This window comes from Leptonotus elevatus, chromosome 1 (assembly GCF_054856555.1).
Source record: "Leptonotus elevatus isolate MCC_2025b chromosome 1, RoL_Lele_1.0, whole genome shotgun sequence".
Lineage (NCBI taxonomy): Eukaryota > Metazoa > Chordata > Actinopteri > Syngnathiformes > Syngnathidae > Leptonotus > Leptonotus elevatus.
The window spans coordinates 50,098,481-50,118,233 of NC_141239.1; the positions used below are offsets into that span (position 1 = coordinate 50,098,481).

Below are 19,753 nucleotides of genomic sequence, written 5' to 3' on the forward strand. Positions count from 1 at the left end.
TTTTCAAACAGGATTCAGGTTTGAATTTCCCTGTCTGTGGTTGTGACATGTGCGCATTGTGGACGTGAGAAATAAGTGTGCAGTTTCATTATTTATTTAGGCCACACGTGGCAGTAACAATTCAAAATAAAAAAATTCTGCAACACATCTAAGAGTGTCAATTAAAACAGTATTATCTTTGGGAAAGCAGAATGGGTGAAGCAACTGCAATTAGATTTCATTAGCACCTACCGCGACGCTCAGATTAATTTATTTTGTGAAATTCAAACAAAAAACACCAAGATTACAGGCAGCCATCAAGTTGACCTTCAAATACTTAATAGCAGTTTGAAAACAGAAACCCCCCCACACACGCACACCGTCCATCAGCTTTATTTACATGAGTGGTTCATTAAGTGTTTAAAACAGTATGTACACTACATACAACAGGCTATAGAATAGATCATTGACATGAACAAGGACAAACCGTAGCAGTGAGAATGAAGTAGAAACAAGTGTTAGAATTTGAAAGTGCTCTGGCTCTCGCCGATTTGGAATTCGTAACCATCGGCTGTTGCTTCGGGGGCAACACACTGCAACTCCTCATCCTAGGAATTCAAATGGAGGCAAAACGTGAGAATGTTGGAGAGAGAGAGAGAGAGAGAGAGAGGGATTTTTTTTCCTCCCAAAAAGGCCATTACCTCTTCAGAGAAGTACTTCTCAATCAAGTTGAGAGCCGCTTTGTAGATCATCTCATTTTCATGAGACTGTAGCGCTTCAATACGATCCAGCCCACCACATTCTTCGATCATCAGCGCCAACTTTTGTGACTCGTCAATTTTGTCACCAGCCTTGAAGGAAGGGGCAGGGAAAATAAGTCACAATCACAGCAATTCCTTTTTAGGTCGAGCAATGGTAATTTAAAAATGTATTGCACCAACCAAAAATATGTTGGTGATGGCATCCAAGATGACAAGAACAGTTTTGCCATCCTTTGAGGACAGAAGATCGAGAAGAGGCTTCACCACGTTGCACTGCACCAGGTACACCACTTGCTCCACAGTGCCCCCGCTGGTGAAGTTTGTCACAGCCCATACAGCCTCCTTCTGGGTTTTGTAGTCGCCCTGTAAAGAGGCCAGGAAACCCAGCGAGTGAATGAAAGGCACATCCTGGGGTAGATCTTTGAAAAGGGCACAAACACAAATGATGGCATACCCTCACAAGCACATTGACCAAATGTGGAACAAGGCCAGCGCTGATGACTTCCTGGATCTGGGTGTCTTTTCCCGCCGTGATGTTGGACAAAGTCCAGGCGGCCTCCTTCTGAATGTTGGTCTTGTTGTGGCACAGTAATTGGGCAAACATGGCCAGGGCCCCGGCGTCAAGCACTGTCTGGGTCTGCTCATCGGTGCCAGTCACGATGTTACCGATGGCACGCAAAGAGGGGGTCTGAGGGTATACAAGTGGGTCACTTTTAAATACTTTCAGAGTCATTTTACATCAGCAGTCAGCAAACACCGAATATCAACCAGAAGATTAGTAGAATTTATAAAATAAATAAATAAACATTCTCCTAAGCGCAGCAATACTTACCAGCACCGAGAGTTCTGTGCTGCCAAGAAGTTCGACCAGGCGAGGCACCAGGCCCGCCTGCACCACCACGTCGATGCGATCATTAGAACCGTCAGTCAGGTACGAAACCCCCCAACAGGCGTCGGCCAACACTTCTTTGTCGTGGTGGTGAAGGAGGCGTATGAGAGCAGGCAAGAGCTGCTCCACGGCACGTAGAGGGGGTGAGGGGTTCTTGTTGCGACAGAGGTTGGACACAGTCCAGGTCACATTTCTCAGGTAACCAGGCTAGGAAGAAGAATTTTTTTAATTAAATGTCATTTGCAGTTGGACTGCCACCTAGTGGCTATAAAAGATAGAGCTACCGTACATTTACTAAGCAAGTCATAACTCACCATAGTCAATAACTATCATATGCCAACATGGTAGCAAAATTACAGAAAGTTTGTATGGATAACATTCTCAGCTATAGATAGAACAAATGAAAATTGGCAAGTACCGCATTGTATGAGCATGCCTCATGCGACCACAATTTGTTACACTACTGCACAAATTAGTTAAGACCTTTGAAATGTCTGTACCACGTAACACTTTCGGCAACCCATTGAAAGCCAGTACTTACAGTTAATACAGAGAGGTCCGGCACCGTGAGCAGATTGAGCAAGGCTGCCACAGCTCCATGCTTGATCACCTTGTCCCTCAGAGCCGATCCATCACCTAAACAACAGAATGGGGGGGGGCATTACCGATGCACATCAAGTGATGCCGGCTTATCATATTCAACAATAAGTGATAATTACCAGCAATGTTTCCAAGAGCCCAGACAGCTTGCTCGCTGATGTGCTGGTGGGGGGACGGGACCAACCTAATGAAAGCAGGAATGGCCCCGCCCTGGACCACAGCTTCTGTCTGGTCAGACGTCCCGGAGGCGATGTTGGTCAATGCCCAGGATGCCTCAAACTGGATGGGAGGGCAGTCAGACAGTCCCAAGAAGGCCACAAATTTTGGGATCAGACCAGCACTGATGATCTGGTCAATGGGGGGATGCCTTTCCCGGGACAGCAGTTTCCTGCATTCAGAATACAAGCAATAGAATTTAGTCCATTTTCTAGAGCCTATAAACAGTTCAGAGTCTTAGGCCACATTTTTTGAATGAGACAGGAAGCTGCGACATTCGAAGAAAATGCAATGCTAACTCCAGCAGAGCCAACATTAAAGCAACATTTTAAATGAAAATAAAATGTTACACTTACCGTGCTGCCTGAGTTGCCTGCACCTGTGACTCGACATTACCACTGTTAACCCCAGTGAGAATCTCTGCAACAGTCCACTGGCTGGAAGTCTAAAATTGACAACATGTGCATTGACTTGGATGGGGCCAACATTAATCATGTAGGACCAAACACTTTCTAACGAGCTTTATGACAAAAATGCTATTTTAAACATGCACAAAATACAGTATATTTAAGAACTTTTTAACCTTCAAAAACTATTTTCATAACTCTGATGAAACATGGACTTCCAGCTAGTCGAAGGGTACTTTTGTCATAGCTGGATCACCTTTACTGGCACTGAGCAACTTTGAGGAGGGCCGCACATTTTTTTATTTTATTTTTTACATGTGCTGACTGCTTTATTGCATGCCACTTCCTCCTTTCCCCATTTGTTACAAAGTCAATTCAAATGTATACATTTGATCATGATAGAAGCTGCAAAGCCACAGAAAAGTTCTGAGACAAAAAAAATAATAATGAGAGAGGCTACTGGAATAAGTCAGTCAAAGATCAACATTGGCCCAGCTTTCACTCGCTGGCGTGATCTCAAAGACAACGCAATGCACTGATCCTCCTGGGAAATGTCGTCCTACAGACAAAACACCATTTTTGTCCATATGGTGCTGCCATAATCATCAAAAACTGAATGCTACTTAGTGTTTTATTTTTATGTTTGATAATGAATTTTTCAATAGACGTATAAAAAGGTACACTATCATAACCCAAAAACAAAGGTTTCGAAACAAAATAACCACATACTTTTAACATTGAAGAATGATAGACGGCAGAGATACACGGGTGACATATCTGCCATCTAGTGGCGAATGGTGATATTAAAACACTACAGTCAGCCACTGCATTTTCACATTAAGGGACCCACGGATGGGCAAATTCGCCGTTTTCCTTTTTTCATCCCCCCCGCCCCTATACATTTAGGCTTTCCCCTCATTTTTTCTGTGGAAAACGTAAATTCAAATGCTTTAAAGACACAAGGAGTATTCCCACCAATATGTTTGCATACTTTTAGAGCGAATGAAAAGGTACCGGAACATTTTACTTGATGCATTTTATTTATTTATTTTTATTTAAACACTCCCTAGTGGCACCGTACTTGGAGAGAGCGAGAGCCAGCGCGAAGGGCAGTAGCTATTTTGCAGTGACTCACAACTCTCCTGCCAGCGTTATTTTGCCGTAAACGGCACTGATTGGTCAATCGCTAGACCGAGTCATGCATTGGGCATCGTTTCTGCCTCGCTTCACCCCTTTTTGTGTCTCCACAAAGTTTTCATTTTGTTTTGCATTTATGTTGTCTGGCGGTCACCGTAAACGCCCTTTACTCGAGAGACGTCAAAATTGCGTTGCTAAGCGATCTCGAGGTTTCTAAAGAGCAAGAAGTAGTAAGAAACCCCCAAGTCTGTTATCTAGTTGTCAATCGTACGTGACGATTAGCAGCTGTTAAACGTAGCGATAACGGCATTGGCCCATCACATTGTTCTCTGCTATACGTTGAAAGGGGGCACGTTCAAAAAGAGACCACAATTTGCTTACCTGGCCGTTTTGATTTTTCTCTTGGAGAGGAGACGTGGCCTCTTCGGGAAATGCAGCCACGTTCCTTCTTTTGAACATCTGATCATCTTTCTTGGCTTTGCGGAGCTCGACGTTCACCTCCACTCTCCTGCGTCGTAGCTCCTGTGTGCGTTTTGTACACATCCCAAAAATGTCACGAATGCGCCATTGTGCAAACGAGCACTCGATTTCACGTTTGACACGATCACTTACATTAGCATCCTTGCCTTTGTTCTTGAACTTGTTCAGACGAGCGACGTTCTCGGACATTTTGCACAACGTCAATAAAGTTGGGCGGCAGTGAGGAAAAAGTTGTTTTCTGGAGTTGAGTTCCTGCCGTACAAAATGTCACGTTAGCTCACTTCCACTTGGCGACGCCTCGTGACACTTCAGCATGATGACAGAATACGTATTAAGCATAACATTTCATTGACTGATTAGACAATATAATTATCGAACATATAAAGTGAAAAATAACGCATTGAGGGGTAAGCAAGCAACGCAGTAATATAGACCCTATTTATAAAAAATGTCAGAAGAACGGAGTACTAGCTTACCTGCTTCTCGAGAAATGGTTCAAACTGTGCGGAAAACGTTTTCCACACAGACCTTTAAATTCCTGGAGCAAAGCGTTCTGATTGGACAGTTTGAGCACAAGCATCCAGCCGCCTCTCGTCATTGGACAGTTTGAAAAGAAACAGCCAGCGCACCGGATGCTGTCACCCCCATATTATCGCGAGATTTGTGAACGTGGTCGATATTAGTCCATGTGGCCCTGTCCATCGTTATGAAAGCAATGATTCAACATTGATTAATGATAAACAATGATTAAACATACTTTAAATGTTACAATAATATTATCTGACCCTTGCATATGAATATAAAAATATGTACAGCTGTAAAATGAAGTCAAATATATATTAGGTTACCATTTTAAATAAATAAATTACACTTGTAAAAATGTCATATCGGTCATACTTTGACCACCCCTAGTTTGCATTAATTAAATGTTAAAACAATCAGATGAAATGTACCGTACGAAAACAGCAATAACAAAAACCTTGTGAATATATGGTTTGTTACCAAAGGAAAGAGACGTCAGTACGACCACTTTTGATTGTGACCGCACGCATTCAGAGTTGACTAGCTAGCTTTTGATTGTAGTCTGTAAAATATGAGTCCACTCTGTTTAAAGGTTACACGTCCGGTGCGTATGTAAGATTGTTTTATGCTTCCAGGAACTGTACTCATATCCTTTCAATAAAAAGAGGGCAGCAGTGGTTGGATAAATGGCGCTAACAGATTTCGATTAATTAGTGTATCAAATATATATTTTAAGAAAACTGTTAAAAAAAAAAAGTTTCTAAATATTTTTAGCGCAATGACCAATGACTTGGCAATAATACTGAGTGTGTCTTTATCCTACATTACTGTAACCTGTAAATGTTGTGCCTATGGTCAAAATTATAATTAACCAATTACTTAATAGAATCAAGTGTTAAATCAGTATGCAACATTGTCTTATTTTTACAATAAATTTGCTTAATTGATTAATGTATAGTAATATTAGTAAGTACATGTAATATAAAAAAAAATGGTAAAAAAGAAAAAAAAACTTTTTTTACTAACCAACTTCAGCACCAAAAATTAAATAAAAATCACCAGAACTAATGCAAGACATTGATAATGTAAATGCTTAATAGAATAATGGGCCATTATTTGCCCTATGCTGCTATATCTTATTGAGTTACCATCAAAAATAGGAACACAATATTTCAGAATTTTATTAATTTCCATATACATCCATATTTCCTCAGCTGTAATAATAAAAAAAAAAGTCAAAATGTGACAACTTTTTGTATATATATATATTTTTTTACAAACAGAACAGTAACCTTCGAATACGCAGACTCATCATTCTTAAGTCAGTCACTATTGCAGAGCATGGAAAGGAGCCTAACGAGCATCTACTGTTGTCCAGACATGTAGTACTGAACTGTCTTCTCATGCCATACCACTTCAGCTTGAACAATGGAAATAGTAAAAAAAAAAAAGGGAAAAAAAAGGATGTATATTTTAGTATGCTCAGTAAAACTCAGCCATTATCTTCCATTTCCTACTTCTCATTGAACAAGTCGACCATTTGCATGGCCAGAGAGACTATAACAAGAACAAAGAAAAAGAGCCAAACAAACATGACCACAAAATAAAGTACATGGAAACACGAGAGCTCATCGAGTCTTTTCTCCGAGGTAAAGTTTCTTGTGAAATGCCAGCTCGTCCGTACAGTTCCGCTTATGAAGACGGGTACAAAAAAAAGGTCCCTTGAAGCTGAAATGGTGCACCTGCTCAACTCTGCGAAAGCAGCAGTACTTGGTTGCGCACTCACATGAGCACATCCCCAAAACAGGCCGTACGTCACAGAGAGCCAGTCGAGAAAACCCAAACATCCTGGCAAGTGCATTTTGTTTTTCAGCGTTTCACCATTGTGCCACGCTCTCTAAGAGGATGAAGGCTGTAGCTTGTTGTTATGAGACCTACAACATGTGGAGAGAGGGCGAAGTTGAGAAGCCTTCACATGTTCTCAGTTGTTGTAAAATGTGGACAATGATCGCGCGCACACTCACACACACACACACACACACACACAGCGGATGCAAAAACGCCTCCCTGGAAGATGATCCTACAGCCATGTTGGATGTTATGCACTGCTAATGCCTTTTTCCTTGATGACAATTTTTGCAAACTATAATTTTTGGGCCGCGGCACAACAGAATGACGATTGATGTTGCTGACATTTACTCTCATATAAACATTTGCTTAAAAACAATATATTACAACCACTGTACATGATACAATTATATACATTAACCTTAAACACTGATCAAGCCAAAGAGGTGGAGCCAAACGATACTTCTCATAAATATCTCTAATAAAATATGCAGCTCTGTATATTTTAACAGCTGTTAACAGCTGACTCAAACCCAATCTAATTCAAACAAGATGTACAGTACATATCAGGAATGAACAAAAAATGGGTAAAATGTATTTAAAATCGCCAACCACTGTGCCCGCTTGCTGATTAAGACTAATAACTTAATGTGGGTTGGACAAAAAGTATTGTCATCATTGAACTGATGGAGTAACGTCAACATGGCTGCCAGTTTATGGTGATTACTGAACATTCTTGCCATGATTATTAGAGACAAGCATCCAGTCCAGACTCCAGCTAGACTGGCCCATTTAAGAATCTGACAATCTGCAAGACAGAAGAAAATGGGATGGCATAAATCAAAGGCATGCAGCAAAGGTGAACAAACCCAGACATGGCGGATGTTGTAAACGAGCACATGCGAGTCATGTCTTGACTTTATTGTTAGCTCAGTTAGTTCTTGGTCCGAGCCAAACACGGCAAGGAAAGCATCTCCGACTGTGAATTCATGCAAGCCAATAGCACAATTGAAAAAATGAGTGAAACTGATGCAATAGAAGAAACCAAGTCGTCAGACCAACACATTACAGCAAGCAAACAAGAATGGTGCAACAAAAAACACAACATGGGCTTACCTGCCAGCTTTGAAACATTTGAGCTTCTGTACAAAGAAGCCTTCAAGCACCTCCGCACACTGAAAGAAGGGCGTGTCATTGGGGTTGTAGTAGCGGCAGTTGTCAAATATTTTGGTCACGTCGGCCACAAACTCTGTGACCTTGTGGTAATGGCGCTTGTGTAAACGGCTTTCCATTGTGGAAAAGTCTGCAAGGGAGAATGATTATATCGGCATAATTTGGAAATGGTTACTATTGGCGAGTTGAGCAAATTGGATGCTGAAAACACATCGGTGAAGAGACTTATTTTTACCCATTGGTTCCTTGATGACGCGATAATAATCAGGTGCATCATGCGGATCCACTGGTTCAAGGAAAGGCCACGCCATCTTGTGAGACTGTGACAATGGGAATATAATACAAAGGTGATTAAAAAAAAATAAAAAATCACACAAACCATGTCCCAAAGTTAATGTGTTGAGACTGGCACCATTGACTGATGATTTCACTACATTCCCTTGCGGGAGGGGGAAGGGTTGACATGAATGTGGCTCAAGTGTAATGTCATTACAGACTGAGGCTACGCCCATATGAACACAAGAATGTGGCTTTTTAAAATATATGTGCGTTTTGGTTTGTATTTTCAATCAAACTTTTTTTATATAGCACCTTTCATGCATTTAAATGCAACTCAAGGTGCTGCACAATTAAAATAACCATAGTACAATAAAAAGATAAATCCACCCCTTTTCCCAGCACCCCTTATCCTCAAACCCACAATCACACACAAACCACAACATGGCGGGGCACAGAAAACCCCCGTAAGGAGCTCATCCACACTGAGAGGGATGACTGCCAACCACCACAGGGAGCAATGTCATCCCAGAGACCCCAGGCCCAGATTGACCGCGGCCCGCCCCACACAGAGTGAAGCGTGCCACAGTCCCCTGGGGCCAATGGGCCCCCAGGACGATCACCCGCCCGCAGGAGAAGACCAGCCATCCCTACCAGTGCAAAGGCTCACCCATGAGGAAACATTGGAGCTAAAAACCTAGTAACAAAAAAACAAAACAAAAAAAAAACGTTAAATGCTAAAAGAAAACAGTTTAACACTAGAAGAAAACAGAATAAAAGGCAAAAACAAAGCTAAAAGACAGTATGATTAAAAAATAAATAAATAAAATGGGTAAAAAATAAAAAATATATAAGATTATTTAAATGCCAAAGGTGAGTCTTGAGCCTCCTCTTAAAAAGGACCTGATGTCCTTCGGCAGGCTATTCCATAGTGGCTAAATGCAGCCTCACTGTGTATTTTGGTTAGGGATTGGCGAGTAACGATACCAGTTATCGATATTGGGCCGATACTAGACATATTTCATGGTATCTGTACTGGCGATGGATATCGATACTGGTATCGGTCCTGCTCTTGTGGCCGTTTTTCGGGTAGGAACTAACGGCTTAAATGGTTATTTTGCATTTATTGACCGCCACAGGTACCTCAAGTACGAAAAATCTGAGTGCTTTTTTCCTGCCTAGAGTACTCATTTATTTAAGGCTTTAGCGTAGCGGACGCACGGGGTACTTTTAATTTAGCCACTTATATCACCAACGCAAGGGAAGGAAGAAGAAGCGGATGTTACTTATTTGATTCAAGCAGCGGGAACGAAGAAATTAAAGACAAATCGAACCCCACCTCCACTCAACCTGGTCCAGGCTGGGCCGCGGCTGGCGTAGGGTAAGTTGCCGCATTTGCGCCATGAATGGAGCGAACTATACGATACATGAATATGTGTATATGTTAATCAATGGAGACGAGTCTATGCACAGCCTCCAACGGTCAGATGCTGGTGGGCAGCAGGAGCTTGGACTCGTGTATGACAACCAAGAGAATCCCCCCCGCACACTGACAGAACTTCACTCAATGAGATCATTTGAGGGAAACAATAAAAATTTGAGGTGAACCTGATAACGCTCAATGCGTCGTTTCCCCTCAAATAAACTCATTGAGTAAAAAGTTCTGTCAGTGTGCGGGGGATTCTTTTTCTGGTTGTCATGTGTTTATGTTATTTTAGCGTGATGTGAAGGCTGCCACGTTACGTTTCAACTGGCTCCCGATTTAAGATGTGGCCTGTAGGGCAGTACTCCGGTAGCTAATTTGTTTCGTGTCTGCAGATTAATCACAAGCTTTTTTATTTTTTATATTTTTACCTGTAACGCAAAAGAAAAATGCCTTAAAAATACCTAATTTAAATTGCCTTTTTTAGGCCTACTGGTCAACTGCTCCAAATTCATAAATGCACAAACACTACCCTGGTGTATTATGTAAGTGTACAATTTGAAAAAATTAACTTTTAATTTTTTAATTTTGAGTACTTTAATTACTCTTTATCCAAGCAAAAATATATTTAATCCGAGTACTTCAGCACTTTTCAGTCGAGTATTCAAATACTAAAATACTTAAAAGGAAGTTGTACAATCACATATTTTGATTGGGACTTTTTTTTCCTGGCTACTGAATTATTTGTTTCATTTTATTTATCAATTTTTTTTTAATTCATTTTATTGTGTATTCTATGCAAAATTAATTTTATGAGCAAATTGAAATAATATAATTGCCATTGTCACGCAATTTTAAGGAAATTTGCTATAATTGGGATGGATATACAGTATATAGGTCTTTAAAAAAAAAATCTGTTTTTTTTTATGTATCAAAGGTACTAATGGTATCGGCGAGTACTGAAGAGTGGAGTATCGGTCTCAAAAAGAGTGGTATCGAACATCCCTAGTTTTGGTCCTTACCCTAGGAACAGTTAAAAGGCCGCTGCCAGAGGACCTCAGGAGCCGCAAGGGGTGATACGTTAAAAGCAGGTCAGATAAATAAGATGGCCCAAGACCATTGAGACATTTAAAAACTAATAAAAGCACCTTAAAATCAATCCCGAAGCACAATTTTTCCTTAAAGGAAGACAAGACTTGTAAAAAACGAACCAGTTATTCTATGAAATGGTTCATTTGAACTCTTCCCTGAAAAAATTGTCAATTTATGTTGAGCGATTTTGATTTGTTAGAACTTTTTATGAAAATGTTTGCATTAATACACTATCGGCTATTTTTGGACAGTCACGTGATCATCGTGACATATCACGTGCTGTAAACACGCAAAGAATAACATGGCTGCCAATGATTACAAAGAGACTCACGAGAAATGATTGCGTCCCACGGCGGACATGAAAGGGGGAATTACGCCCTAAAGCAAAGAAGCACTTCTTCAAAAGCAGTGCAGCCACGGGGTACTTGCCAAAGATTTGTGTCCCGCCAAAAGTGAAGATGATGTGGCTCAAAAAGGAGAACGCGTTCGGCCGGCCCATAGCGAGAAGAATTTAGGGACCGTCTGTAAGTTGCGTGTTACAGAGGCTTACGTTAACAGTCAAGTCACCATTGACATTAGTCGTCCTGAAAACGTAAGTTGTGGACGGTCCCTAACCTGGATGATAAACATCCGGGTGACTTTTATGCCACCTACATGTTCAGCGCGCTTTAGCCCACATTAGGAGAGGCCACCCACCACCCCCCTTACCTCCACACGGAATGACATGAGACCTGCTGAGGATAACTCTGATCAGAATTGGCACAGTATTTGCCGAAAGAAGACAGCATTTTCTTGCCCATTACATTAGCCAACTTCCATTTAAATGAACAAAGGCGGCTGTCGTTTACGCACCGGATACGTCGTCGCGATCCCGTGACTATGATAATGGCGTTGCCCGCGGTTCTCATTTTGATACTCGGTTTAAAAAAACTCGAACTACACGTCCATGAAAAAAACACACTGAAGCTCAGCTCCTGGCTAGCAGAAATCCTGGCTAGCTAAAAAAAAAAAATCTATAAATAAATAAAACTAAGATGTTGCCCGCAATGAAAACAAGTTTGGCAACGGATGTCCAAATACATTCTTTGACTGTGATTCCTTCATTCCCTAGTTCATTTTGTTTGTAGTGAGCGCATAAGCAAATACTGTCCAGAGTAGGCTGCATACCTGTAAGGAACGTAAAATTATTTTCAAGCCCTCGTAGTCTTTGTCAGTAAGTGGCGTGAGAACAGTCATGGCGTCTTCTGTGGACTGACACTGCGGGCAAACGTACACGTCGATGTGATTGGCCTCACTCTGCAGGATGCCCACACAGCGCCCGTGGTACCAGTTCTGGCAACGGTCACAGCCGATGTAAAACCTGAAAGGGTGTCATTTGAAAAAAAATTCAGGAATTGTTCATTAACATTAGACAATGTGTGTCACGTACTGTGATTCGTCATATGGCGTCCGACAGATGCAGAAGAGCTCCTCCTTGCTTCCTCTTTCATGGCCTCGTTTACAATCATTACACACAAAGTCCTCTAACTTTTTGGCTTCCTTCTCAGTGATGCCCACACATACGCCATGGAACCAGTTGGAGCACAGGTCACACCCGATATAAAACCTGAGAGCAAAGACAGATGTCTTTATACCACTGGAATCAAATCAACATGAGCTTTCATCTAAATGAGTCTTCAATGTAACATGGTCTGATGTAGAGCTTACTTGGACTCATCGTAGGGCGTTTTACAGATACAGTACAGTTTATTGTCCTTCTTGTGATCCTTTGAGGTAGAGGAGAGCTTCTTCTTCTTTTTGTGTTTTAACAAGAAGGGCTCTCTGTCCTTGTCGCTGTCCCCTTCTCTGCCCTTCTCCCTGTCCTGAGGTCGAGTATGCTCTTGTTCTTTCATCCTCTCCTTATCTCCATCGCGCTCTCCGTCTTTTTCTCTGTCTTTGTATCGATCCCGGTCTTTGTCCCGTTCTCGTTCCCGTTTCTTGTCATGATGCCGCTCCTTATCCCTGTTTCTGTCTCTGTCTCGCTCCTCTTCGCGCTTACGTTTATGCAAGGAGGAAGGGGGTCCTGCTGTGCGGTTGCTGTGAGAGGAATGTGCTGAGTGAGAGGGTTGAGAAGAATGTGAGGAGTGGGAAGAGTGTGAGGAGTGTGAAGAGTGGGAGGAGGACTTGACCGCCGCTGCCGCAGCCTGGGCAATGGCGGCTCGGGCTTTCTCCTTTTCTTTCTGTAGCCTGGCAATGTCCCGCCTGAGCTCCTCCTGAGTGCAATGAGAAGAAACATCATGATATGACAGAGAACTTGTTTGTCCGTATACCATTTGGAACTTTGGTTCCCATTCATTTTAATGAGTCAGCTTTACAAGGACCATACAATAACCATATATGCTGTAATGCTGCTTAATGCAACGTAGCAGTACAATTTGGCTTAAGTTGATTGATAATAAAAACAAAATGTTTTCCTTCCATTAGCAATTCCTGTAGTCCCTATATTTTGACCCATACAGCCTTGCTTTGAACCAAGTTGAATGTATGCTATTGCTAACCTGCACTTGCAGCTGAAGGTCCTTGTCCAGCAGAGCTCTCTTTTTTAGAATTTCAGCCTTCAGATGTTCCTTGTGCTTGTACAACAGTGCCGTCAGCTTGGTGGCATTCTGCTTGGAGCGTTTCTGCTCAACCACCTCGTCCTTCTTTCTCTTCTTAGCTGCCTGCTTCTCGTCCTTCTCAATCTTATCGAGAATGTACTTCATCACCTGGTTGCATACGATCATTCTGGAGAAAGTAGACAAGACCAAATCTTGTTGGTACACTTGGTGGAGCAGTTTTGCAGCGGCTGTACAGTAAGGTAATTATTTTTTAAAAACTACAATCAAGAATGTCGTTAGCGCAGCAATAACAATATTTAATACAAGAACGATGATGATGAAGTCCCAAACCTCTGGTTCTCCTCTCGCTCAGCAGCAGCTTGAGTTTTCCTCTGTTTGAGCTGTTCCGCTGTAACGCTATGCTTTGTTCCAACCTGACAGCAACCATAAACATGCCATCAGTGCTGAAATGTGCGACAACAAACCAGTCATCGTTTGACAGTCTCACCTGTTTATGAATACCATCTCCTGGGCTCACAGCCAACTGATTATGATCCTTATGCTCCCTTTTATTCTCTTGGTGTTTCTTCTTCTTTGGTGGTGGTTGTTGCTGCTGTGGGTGCTGCTGCAGTTGTTGTTGCTGCTGCTGTTGCTGGTCTCTGTGTTGCTGCATCCTCTGAAGTTGGTCCTGCAGGCTCGTTGGTGCCTGTATCGTCACCATATTCTGGATTTGGTGGGCCTGAAGTTGACTCCCCGTCTGCTGGATCTGGATAGGCAGCTGCAGTTTGATCTGCTGGGGAACTGCACCACCTTGCTGCTGTGCCTGTGCTTGGATCTGAGCTTGGATTTGGGCCGCAACATGAGCTGGAAGAGCTGACAGCAGTTGGACTGGTTGTTGAATTCCCGGAACAGTGATAAGCTGATGCCTGATTGAGGGCTGGACATGAAGCTGAGGCTGAGCTTGAACATGGGTTTGGTTCGGAGATTGTAACTGGACTTGAACCTGCGCTTGCAACTGTGGTTGAGTCTGTACTGGAACCTGGGTTGGCGACTGTGTTTTGAATTGGGTTTGGGTTGGAATTTGACTTTTAATTGCTGAGTGACTCTGAACTTGAGGTTGCTGCGAAGCATGAGGCAGGGGGTGAATCTGGTTTTGTTGCTGGAACTGAATCTGAACCTGGGGATGCAACTGGGGTTGGATTGGAGCCTGAGGCTGTTGCTGAGCCTGAGGTTGTGTTTGCACTTGTGTTTGAAGTGCACCTTGTACCTGTGACTGGTACTGGGGTTGGACCCTTGGTTGGTGTTGAACTTGAACCTGCGGCAAAGTTGGCTTTGGGGACTGAAACTGCATCTGGGGTTGAATTTGAGGAAGCTGCTGCACTTGGGGTTGGGACGCTGGCTGAGTTTGTGGCTGAAATTGAACTCGGATCTGGGGGTGTATTTGCGCTTGAGCCTGAAGATGAGGTGACGACTGAATGTGTTGCATTTTTTGGACTTGGCCACAAGGCTGGACTTGAATCTGTGCACAGATTTGGTTTTGCGGGCGGGACTGCAGTTGATTGAATGCTTGGGGCTGTCTAACTGTAGTCACGACAGAGGAGACAGGCAATGCCTTCATTTGAAGCTGCACAGCAGAGAGAGGAATTTGAGACACCTGTTGCACAGACACTACTGCTGGGTGTTGGACTTGAGATTGTAAGGAAAGAGATGCCTGATGCAGTGGGGAAACGGGCGTGGAACCTGATGCCAGGGTACAGGCAGGAAGAGCAGTTAGGCCAGGTGGACTGGGAATGGTTGCCTGTTGAACAGAATGGACTGGAATCTGGGCTTCACATGAAGCTGGTTTCCAAACCTGGGGTTGAGCAGCCCTTTGCTCTATTAGCGCTACAGCAGGACAGGAAAAAAGATGAACAAATTAATGTATGAAATATTCAAAGATCAATAACATTAATCAAAATAATACAGACTGTGGCGCCACAACGGTGCAGGCTGATTACCTGGCACTGAAGGTGTTGTATATGTGGCTGTGACTGGCGTGACCACAGCATTTCTCGCGGCAGCATGAAGAGTTGGAGGAGGAGGAAGAGCTACGGCTTGAATTTGGGTTAGTGCTTTAGCAGGGGACAGGACGCCAATTTGATTGGATGCCACAGCGATGACAGGACCAGAAACAGGAGTGATTCCAGATGTTGGAACTTGTTGTTGGACAGGTGACGGGAGAGATGCAGAAATGCACTGCATTTGGGTCGAGCTAGCATACTGGACAGTAGAAGTGCTTGAGAGAGGAACAAAAGCAGGGGCAGGGGCTGTGACATGCATCTGGACCGGAGCTGAAGTGAAGGTTGAGGGAGTGGTCAAAGTTTGTGCCAGGACCTGGGGCTGGGGTGCAACTTGTCCTGCGACAGCTACAGACATTACCGTTCGATTCTGGTTTAATATTTGGGTTTGAATCATAGTTTGCCCTGCATTATGTTGGGAGACAGGCCCAGATTTTGCCACTTCAGGTTGTGCTGGGGCAGAGACTGTGAAGGCGGATGAAACTAGTGTTTGTGACAAAGCCTGGGCTGCAACAGGGGGTAATTGTGATGATAATGCTACAATGTGGGGTTGTACTGCAGCTTGTGGAGGAACGTGCACTGTTGTTGGAACAGAGGCTGCCACTTGGGGGGGTATAGGAAGAGAGGCTGGGGTGGAAGCCAAATCTGGACTAGGTTTTGAAGAAAGAGGTGAAATGGGTTGCGTTGGAGCAGGAATAGGGGCGGCCATTTGGGTCTGGGCCAAGGCTGAAGGAGTTGTCTGGACGTTGGACCTATGTAGAGCAGGAGTTGATAGTTGGGATTGCGGACTCGGTAGTGCTGCAGGATTTGTGGGAAGAGCTGCAGCAGGTACTGAAGTTGAAACTGAAGACGGCACCAGCATGGGAGTGAAGAGGAAGCGATGGACTTGGCCATTGGGCATAGCCGCCTGCATCAGTTGCTGACCAGGGGAAGGGATGACTGTTACACCTTGTGGGACAATTTGCAGTTGGCCCTCAGTCTGGCCTTGACCCTGGATCACCACCGTCAAACCAGGATTTCCTCCCTGAGATGGTAAACAAATAAAATATTGCGTTATACACAAAATGTGTAAAATCCCTTTCCATCTTTGAGACATACTAAGAGGTTTTCAAAATATGGGGTAAATGAAAGAAGCTAGAGTGGAACGTCAGTTCACAAACTTAATTCGTTCTGAGACTCCATTCTCAAGTCGATACATTTACAAAGCAAAAATTTCTATGCAAAATACAGGACTGTGCAAAACAAAGTATAATAGAGTCTTCCATGTGGACTGGATATTGTTCATAAACTTAATATTTATTTTTATAAAAATCATCTTAAATCGATTTGTTCCACTGTTTTAAATGCGCCCCTCACTCACCTCGGCACTCTGTGTTAACTGCATGAGCTGTGCCATCGTGAGCCTGACTTGGCCCTGCTGTGGTCTACTGGGCTGGGAATGAGTCACAGGACTCTGCCCAGGCGCTGTGGCGGTAGCGCAAGGTGATGGCACAGGAGCTGCAGCTCTCGGAGCTTCAGTTGTCTGCACGGGAGTAGAACCAGAAACAGCTGCAAATCCAACTCGACCTTCACCCATCTGAAGCTGTTGGGAATGGCCTAGTCAAGAGGAAATAAAAATAGATTTTATTTTTAAGGCATTAGCCCCTAATCGCTAAGTGTTATTTCAAATTAAAATCGAACAAATTGAAAGAATACCTTGTGTAGCCAATTTAGGGCTTACTCCTGGTTGTGTTTGGCTTCCTGCTTTCATCATCTGGAGCAAAAACAATAGTAACCATTGTGCATGCCTTGTTTGAGGTCATTCTTGAACAAGGTTTAAGTGTAGAAGACATAAATACCTGTTGTTGCGTAGATGAAGCTCTGAGGTTAATATTGCCAGTTGTAGGATGTAGTGTACTGTATGTCCTCAGGTTCGCAGGTGGCCCAGATGGGAATATGCTTGTACATTTCTGCTCATCTGTCAATAGAAACATTGACATGAACACTGGTGCAAAGCAGAGTGAGATACTAAAAAAACATGCAAGTTATTATAATGCATTTTATTTAAAGTTGCCTTTAAATAAATAAAGATGTGAAATAAACATCAGTGTGTGTGTGTGTGTGTGTGTATAGTATATCAACTCTAAATACATGGGCACACATGGTTTTGATTCATGCACCAGTAAGTAGAAACTAACCAAAATGACATATTTAATGCTAAAATACAGTGGAACCTCGGAGTTTGAATGTCTCCAAACCCGTACAAATCGGCCTTCAACAAAAAATCGGAGTAAAAAATGCCTCGGAGTTTGAACACCCAAGCAAAGCAAGCTAAGCCGAACGTACCTTGAAAACGGGTAGCCGAGCGAAGCCGAGCGAAGCCGAATGCTCACGTTGTGGTAGTTGAGACGATGCACTGCTCATTTCCAGTCAGATTGTGAATACTCCCGGAGGTGCTCTATACTCGAGAGTGCATTTTGATTTTACCACGACAATTTTCTTCTGCTGGGAACGTCTGGCAGAATCCCCTGTCAGAAAGAGTTTCAACGCCCACCTCCGGCAGAGCTTCTCCGTTGTCCCGGGGGAGGCGGGGGACGTTGAGTCCGAATGGACCATGTTCCGTGCTTCCATTGTTGAAGCGGCCGATCGGAGCTGTGGCCGTAAGGTGGTTGGTGCCTGTCGGGGCGGCAATCCTCGAAACCGCTGGTGGACACCAGCGGTAAGGGATGCCGTCAAGCTGAAGAAGGAGTCCTATTGGGCCTTTTTGGCCTGTGGGACTCCGGAGGCTGCTGACAGGTACCGGCTGGCCAAGCGGAATGCGGCTTCGGTGGTCGCTGAGGCAAAAACTCGGACATGGGAGGAGTTCGGTGAGGCCATGGAGAACGACTTCCGGACGGCTTCGAGGAAATTCTGGTCCACCATCCGGCGTCTCAGGAGGGGAAAGCAGTGCGCCATTAACACTGTGTATAGTGGAGATGGGGTGCTGTTGACCTCGACTTGGGACGTCGTGAATCGGTGGGGAGAATACTTCGAAGACCTCCTCAATTCCACCAACACGCCTTCCTTTGAGGAAGCAGGGTCTGGGGACTCTGAGGTGGGCCCCCCTATCTCTGGGGTCGAAGTCACTGAAGTGGTTGGAAAGCTTCTCGGTGGCAGGGCCTCGGGGGTGGATGAGGTTCGCCCGGAGTTCCTAAAGGCTCTGGATGTAGTGGGGCTGTCGTGGTTGACACATCTCTACAACATCGCGTGGACATCAGGGACAGTGCCTCTGGATTGGCAGACCGGGGTGGTGGTTCCTCTTTTTAAGAAGGGGGACCGGAGGGTGTGTTCCAACTTTAGAGGGATCACACTCCTCAGCCTCCCAGGTAAGGTCTATTCGGGGGTGCTGCAGAGGAGGATCCGTCGGGAAGTTGAATCTCGGATTCAGGAGGAGCAGTGTGGTTTTCGTCCCGGCCGTGGAACAGTGGACCAGCTCTACACCCTCAGCAGGATCCTTGAGGGTGCGTGGGAGTTCGCCCAACCAGTCCACATGTGTTTTGTGGACTTGGAGAAGGCGTTTGACCGTGTCCCTCGGGGAGTCCTGTGGGGGGTGCTTCGGGAGTATGGGGTACCGGGCCCCCTGATACGGGCTATTCGGTCCCTGTACGACCGATGTCAGAGTTTGGTCCGCATTGCCGGCAGTAAGTCGAATTTGTTTCCTGTGAGGGTCGGACTACGCCAAGGTTGCCCGTTGTCACCGATTCTGTTCGTAATTTTTATGGACAGAATTTCTAGGCGCAGCCGGAGTGTCGAGGGGGTCCGGTTTGGTGGCCTCAACATTGCATCTCTGCTTTTTGCAGATGATGTGGTGCTGCTGGCTTCTTCAAGCCGTGATCTCCAGCTCTCGCTGGAGCGGTTTGCAGCCGAGTGTGAAGCGTTTGGGATGAGGATCAGCACCTCCAAATCCGAGACCATGGTCCTCAGTCGGAAAAGGGTGGAGTGCTCTCTGCGGGTCGGGGATGAGGTCCTGCCCCAAGTGGAGGAGTTCAAGTATCTTGGGGTCTTGTTCACGAGTGAGGGTAGGTTAGAGCGGGAGATCGACAGACGGATCGGTGCAGCGTCTGCAGTGATGCGGACGCTGTATCGGTCCGTTGTGGTGAAGAAGGAGCTGAGCCGAAAGGCAAAGCTCTCGATTTACCGGTCGATCTACGTTCCTGTCCTCACCTATGGTCACGAGCTGTGGGTCGTGACCGAAAGAACGAGATCCCGGATACAAGCGGCCAAAATGAGTTTCCTCCGCAGGGTAGCCGGGCTCTCCCTTAGAGATAGGGTGAGAAGCTCGGTCATTCGGGAGGGACT

At 44.4% G+C, this 19,753-nt stretch overlaps 2 protein-coding genes across 3 annotated transcripts in view; both read right to left on the minus strand.

The window, feature by feature from the left end:
• Positions 1 to 356: 356 nt before the first annotated feature.
• kpna2 (karyopherin alpha 2 (RAG cohort 1, importin alpha 1)) lies at positions 357 to 5,108 on the minus strand. The gene is made up of 11 exons (XM_086067388.1): positions 4,946 to 5,108; positions 4,602 to 4,721; positions 4,371 to 4,511; positions 2,802 to 2,890; positions 2,349 to 2,617; positions 2,171 to 2,265; positions 1,573 to 1,836; positions 1,195 to 1,428; positions 921 to 1,103; positions 681 to 830; positions 357 to 587 (listed from the first exon to the last, which is right to left on the minus strand). Exons 2-11 carry the CDS (start codon positions 4,656 to 4,658, stop codon positions 498 to 500), a joined length of 1,572 nt encoding a protein of 523 aa, XP_085923514.1. The 5' UTR covers positions 4,659 to 4,721; positions 4,946 to 5,108; the 3' UTR covers positions 357 to 497.
• Positions 5,109 to 6,148: 1,040 nt separating this feature from the next.
• The window catches only part of bptf (bromodomain PHD finger transcription factor), a 34,650-nt gene continuing 21,045 nt past the window's right edge, over positions 6,149 to 19,753 (minus strand). The window contains exons 18-30 of one of the 2 annotated variants that reach the window (XM_086067402.1): positions 17,275 to 17,393; positions 17,132 to 17,189; positions 16,797 to 17,032; positions 15,377 to 16,460; positions 13,888 to 15,263; positions 13,731 to 13,813; positions 13,341 to 13,566; positions 12,511 to 13,055; positions 12,233 to 12,409; positions 11,971 to 12,163; positions 8,248 to 8,332; positions 7,956 to 8,142; positions 6,149 to 6,925 (exon numbers count right to left, since the gene is read on the minus strand). In XM_086067402.1, the coding sequence (XP_085923528.1) occupies positions 6,889 to 6,925; positions 7,956 to 8,142; positions 8,248 to 8,332; positions 11,971 to 12,163; positions 12,233 to 12,409; positions 12,511 to 13,055; positions 13,341 to 13,566; positions 13,731 to 13,813; positions 13,888 to 15,263; positions 15,377 to 16,460; positions 16,797 to 17,032; positions 17,132 to 17,189; positions 17,275 to 17,393 (4,406 nt within the window). In that variant the 3' untranslated portion in view covers positions 6,149 to 6,888. Of the gene's footprint in view, positions 7,648 to 7,955; positions 8,143 to 8,247; positions 8,333 to 11,970; positions 12,164 to 12,232; positions 12,410 to 12,510; positions 13,056 to 13,340; positions 13,567 to 13,730; positions 13,814 to 13,887; positions 15,264 to 15,376; positions 16,461 to 16,796; positions 17,033 to 17,131; positions 17,190 to 17,274; positions 17,394 to 19,753 lie in introns of both variants that reach the window. The other variant, XM_086067411.1, reaches the window with a different exon arrangement.